The following is a 5,490-nucleotide window of genomic DNA, read 5'->3' on the forward strand; positions in this document are numbered from 1 at the left end:
CCTGATTTTTTTCCTTTTTTTTTTTCCTTCTTGTCATGGTGATGTGCATAGGTTTAAAAGGAGTGTAGCCTGGTTTATGCAGACTGAATAGAACCTTCCCAGATGTTTCGCTCACACCAGGTCTGACAACCTCTTTTGTAAGAGGGTAACAACCACATAATGAAATAGTGTAACAAGGTACCTAGGTCACTTTAAGTCTTGCTAGGCTGTTGTTGGTGATACACAAGTTAATACACTTTGGCTGTTTGTTTTCACATCTGCAGTATATAAAAAGGACTGGTACATAAGTATAGGTAGCTGAAAAGCTAACTCAAAACTTAGCAGCTCAGTAAAAGATGCTTCTTGTTAAAAGCGGTATAGGTGTTTGTGAAATGTTAAATGAGAAGATTTAATGTTGTAAAGCACAGGAATGCATATTCTGAATGAAAGTAATTCTAGCTTCAATATTGATCCAGTTACATGTGATGGCTTTTTTTGGTTTTCTTTGGGTTTTTTGGCATTTATGCTTTATTTGCTGCTACCCTGACATTAGTTGTCTATTAGTAAAAGTATTATTCTGTTCTGAGGCTGGTATGTGTCTAGATGCACAGCCCTAGTTGCATTCATTTTAGTTATGGAGCATTAATGGCTGACAGTAACTAAGCCAACTTTTCCACTGCACTACTTAGGCCTTCTTTGTTGTGAATAAAAAAAAAAAGGTGTAGTAGGAATGCTGTTGACTACTTCTTGCAGTATTTTTTGGTATGCCTTGAGTTACAGATCTTAACCCTCTTTCCTAAAGAACTGCTACCATGTTAATTTGGCAGCTGTTACAGAGAAATGGACATCCAATAAGTAGTCAAGCTTGTAATAAGTGAGGGTGGACATGTTTTGCACCTCTAAGTCCCCTCTAGTACCTCTCAATCAGCAATAATACCACAAATGTGAAATCTAATAATATAAGTAAGAGTCATGTTGAACAAGAGACCAGTATAAATCCAGGACCAGTATGGGAATACTTAATATTTTAACTTTAAAATGTTGACTGCAAAAATTCTAATACCTGTCAGGCATGAGACTTGAACTGCATTTTCCTATAGGGTTGCCTAAATGCCAAGTGAAAGGTCATTCGGTTTAATATTTCTGCTCTTGGTGACCTTAGCTGATGGAGTGCACTTGCAGAAATGCAAGCTTACTTTGGATCTGGTTTTGTGTAATGACATGGAAGACTTGCCATTCGTCTTAAAATAGTGTACACTGTGGCAGTAGGAGTCTGCTCTTTAATTTCTGTAGCTGCAGTTTCTGGTTAGTGATGAAGTAGGCGTTTGAAACCTTTCAGGATCTGTTGGTTCCTCTTCAGTACTTCGGTAATGGAAAAAATAGCCTACTGTTTAAAACTTGGATGCAGTCATTATCATGTTAATGGTCATTATTGGCAGGCATGTATTAACTGAGGTGATTTGTGTCGTACAGAACAGAGATAACTACATCCGCTCTTGTAAATTGCTGCCTGATGGATGCACCCTAATAGTTGGTGGGGAAGCCAGCACATTATCCATATGGGACCTGGCAGCACCAACTCCTCGTATAAAAGCAGAGCTGACATCCTCAGCCCCTGCCTGCTACGCTCTCGCTATCAGCCCTGATTCCAAGGTCTGCTTTTCCTGCTGCAGTGATGGAAACATCGCAGTGTGGGATCTGCACAATCAGACGTTGGTCAGGTGAGTCATTGTTTACAGAAAATTTTAATAGAAGTTACTTTTTGGACAGCTACATAAATATTTATCTCCCTGAATAGTGGTTCATGACAGCAAAGTAAATAGTATTTCTTATCCAAAGAATGCAGTTTGCACCCCAGTTGAGCAGAAACTAGTTTTGGTAGCTTCAACCTAGTCTTGGAAGATGCACTTTCAAAGCCTAAAGGGTTGGTCCATAGCCTACTGAAGGCAGTGTAAGAGTTGCTGTTGGTTTCAGTTAGTTGGGATTTGTTAAGTATTTGTTACTTGTTAAGTAACAGAATTTTCAGTTCATATTTAGTGATGGTAATCACTAAAAAAAAGTAAAATTAATCTTAAAAAAAGTAAAATTAATCTTAAAAAGCAGTTGAAAGTGTGGATTCCCTCACCTCTTTAGGAAAGCATGAAGGACTGATGTTTGGTCATTCATGAAAGATATTTGAGATTTGGATGGAATTTGATCTCTAAAACTTGTAGAATGGGTTACTATGTAAACAATAAATGGATTGCTATGTAAATTACTTGAAAAATTTTTTGTTAGTTCCTTTATCAATGAATATATTAGTAGATGATTAAAATGTCTGGCAGGTCAGCATTAGTGCTGTGACAGAGACAGTAAGATATGTGATGGCTCTCAGCAACTAGCTATGTGGTTTACTAGAAGGTAGATTTTGGTTTATGCTTACTAAAGCAGTGGTGGCTTACAATTTTGAGAATAGAGAGCCTAAATTGAGAGAAGTCATATTATAAGAAAGTTGTGAACGCAAACACTGAAGAATCTTAGTCTGCTGTGTTTCAATTAAATTTCCTGTATATCATTAATTAGCCTAAACTGATGTGTAGATAGTCATATTAATGTGCATGCAGTTTTACTTTCTGTTGAACTTTTAGGTCAATAAAGATGATTTTAATTATGTAAAATATATGCCTGCTTATTCTTCGAAGGTGCAGTGTCTCTATATATAACTGTGTTGCCTTTTGAATGTTTGCTGTAGGTGTTCCCACCACTTGCTGGCTGATCTTGCTAATTGATAACACATGGAATTTTTGAGACCAGAGCTACAAAACAAAATGTGCTGTGTGACCTCTCTGTGACAGCTTTTAGCGATTCATACCCTTCATTCCCAAGCTAGTTGTCATTCCCCAACCCCTGCCCTTCACTTTTCACATTGAGATGTAGGGTTTTCCTAAAGCTAATTGCTGATGAAAAATGCAGGAGCCTCAGAAGGCTTTTGCCAAAGGATTAAGGAAAACTTGAGGTGCCCCTCTGGTCGCTAAAAGCTGAGAATTACTGATGAGAAGATTTTAAGCTGAACTGCACCATTTAGACTTCTGTGATCTGCTGCCCAGAGATTGCAACTTTGCTGACTCAGCAATGCTTGTGTTTAACTATTTGGATTGCTATCTGAATCCCTTTCTATTAATATCTCTACTTATTATTTAGTATCTTGACTTGCAGCCAAAGAAAAATACAGAAGCTGTTTTCTGAAACTGGAGTTTTGTTCCCTTAGCATGTGTTTTAATCTGAGCTGTCCTTAGTGTTTTTAACTATAGTTACTGTACTTCAGTGTTCTCACAAGCTTTTTTTCTTTTCAGAGCCTGATAGGGAATATTTGAGTTTTTCAGCTAGCAGTGGTGCAGGTCATATCTCTAGCACCTGGAAAATGTTTTTCTAATACTGTTGTATTTCATGCTCAGTGAGAGGGAGGGGCTGATTTTTGCCCATCAGCAGACACACAGAAGAGATGACACACACATACAGAGTCCAAAACTAACACCACAACAGTGTTTACCTTGAGCTCTGGCAGGAAATCATTATTCAATCTGGTTTGTTTTATCAGGCAATTCCAGGGCCACACAGACGGAGCCAGCTGTATTGACATTTCTAATGATGGTACCAAGCTCTGGACAGGAGGTTTGGATAACACTGTCAGATCCTGGGACTTGAGAGAGGGGAGACAGCTACAACAGCATGACTTCACATCGCAGGTAATAGGGTTTTCCTACAGCTTCGGGCAGTAGGAGGGAAATATTTAGGATGAAGGCTGAGATTAAGCCCAGTGCAACTGAAAGATTGTTGCCTCTCTCCCTCTTGGCTGCTCACAACACAGTATTTTAGAGCTTTCATATGTGAATTTTCCAGAACAAAATGATAGCCAGACATTACTATCTTCTGGTTTTTTTAAGCTAATAGGTAAGAACGGTGGTAATTTAGTCACTAACTGAACTTTATTGACCCTTCTGTCTCTCTCTGTCCTTCTCCCCATTAATTAAACTGATGAAATCAAAATATAAGTGTAAATGTGGTTTAATTTTCAGATATTTTCCCTTGGTTATTGTCCTACTGGTGAATGGCTAGCTGTGGGAATGGAGAGCAGCAATGTAGAAGTGCTACATGTAAATAAACCAGACAAATATCAACTGCACCTTCATGAGAGTTGCGTATTGTCACTCAAGTTTGCTTACTGTGGTAAGTTGCCCTGAAAACAGAACTGTTGGTCAGGGCTCTGATTCATGCTTTGCTGATTAGGTATTACACAGTCACAGCTCAATTGATAATAAAAACTTAGTTAGTGTCTCAGTTTCTTAAGTTACGAATAAGTGTTTGCTTTATGAATTCAAACATACTTGTCTGCAGCCAACCATTACTTTGCCTAAAGGCTGCTGTGAGGGTTCATCTGTAGTAAAAAGCTATTTCTGCTTACTGAGTCTCAGGATTTCCTAGTGTGTAACACACTACAAAAGCATGTGTCCACATTGATTGTAAGCCAAAGTACTGTGTTGATCAGTGGTGAGAGCTTTACTTAACAGATTTTATAGGTGTGACTTGAAACCACAAAATCTCAGACGTCGTTTTTCATGGTCCTTCTGTTTTATATTCTAGGTAAATGGTTTGTGAGTACTGGGAAAGATAACCTTCTTAATGCATGGAGGACTCCTTACGGAGCCAGTATCTTCCAGGTGAGAATAATGATGCTTTTAAAGAAAAAACTAGAACACCCAGACTCCCGAAAGTAGACTCATATATCTACATCTATGTGATCTACCCAAAATGGGATGCTGAGATGAGGGTAACAGACTTCTTTTAAATGATGTAATATTATTTCTATTTTTCTTCTAGTCCAAAGAATCTTCGTCAGTGCTTAGCTGTGACATCTCTGTGGATGATAAGTACATAGTCACTGGCTCTGGAGACAAAAAGGCTACAGTCTATGAAGTTATCTACTGAAAAATATGATGGGGATATAACTTTTAGAAGTTGAACTGGGCCAAAATTGTTCTTAATTGTAGAAGTAGAAAGGTTTTGCCTTTTAAAAAGGAACAAAAGTATTGAGGTTCCAGACCTTTCCATGAAACTACTCACGATTTTTCAAAATAGAAGGCAACATCCAGCAACTAAATATTGGCTACGTGGACCAAACAGAACACAGAGGCAAGATGGACAGATGTAGCCTAGGTTTTTGACATAGTTTTAAAAGCTGAGTCTACTGAAGAATGTTGGAGCCTTTTATTTTTTTTCTTTCTTTGTGACCTCATGCAAATTGTTCTCATTGCCTGAATATGGGGGATAAATACCTTTCTGTTCCTTGGAGTTCAAGTTGCATTCTGTCCTGTGTAGAGCAGTGGTGTCTCAGATGAACTTATTTCCTGGTTTTGCATCTTGTGATATGTTTTTGTATTTTTGTTCAAGGTCAAACATTTGTATAAATTGTAAATATCTTTAGTTTTATTACAGTAAAGGCTTTAGTATCAACAACCAGTCTTCCCCCTCCCC

The 5,490-nt window shown here is 38.0% G+C and overlaps 1 protein-coding gene across 1 annotated transcript; it reads left to right on the plus strand.

The window, feature by feature from the left end:
* The first annotated feature begins 1,401 nt into the window (after positions 1 to 1,401).
* On the plus strand, positions 1,402 to 5,472 carry LOC104507739 (transducin-like enhancer protein 1). Its single transcript, XM_010149106.1, has 5 exons — positions 1,402 to 1,700; positions 3,557 to 3,704; positions 4,035 to 4,185; positions 4,600 to 4,676; positions 4,837 to 5,472. The coding sequence occupies exons 1-5, from the start codon at positions 1,402 to 1,404 to the stop codon at positions 4,942 to 4,944; spliced, it is 783 nt and encodes a 260-aa protein (XP_010147408.1). The 3' UTR covers positions 4,945 to 5,472.
* The last annotated feature ends 18 nt before the right edge of the window (positions 5,473 to 5,490 follow it).

Source organism: Eurypyga helias, unplaced genomic scaffold (genome assembly GCF_000690775.1).
Source record: "Eurypyga helias isolate BGI_N326 unplaced genomic scaffold, ASM69077v1 scaffold39893, whole genome shotgun sequence".
In the NCBI taxonomy this organism is placed as follows: Eukaryota; Metazoa; Chordata; class Aves; order Eurypygiformes; family Eurypygidae; genus Eurypyga; species Eurypyga helias.

Excerpts from the sequence above, each read along its gene's own strand:
- LOC104507739 (XM_010149106.1), top strand. The coding sequence starts at position 1,402 with ATGGTCATTATTGGCAGGCATGTATTAACTGAGGTGATTTGTGTCGTA. Across the intron at positions 4,186-4,599 it reads ACTCAAGTTTGCTTACTGTG|GTAAATGGTTTGTGAGTACT; the intron begins GTAAGTTGCCCT and ends TTTATATTCTAG. Across the intron at positions 4,677-4,836 it reads ACGGAGCCAGTATCTTCCAG|TCCAAAGAATCTTCGTCAGT; the intron begins GTGAGAATAATG and ends TTTTTCTTCTAG.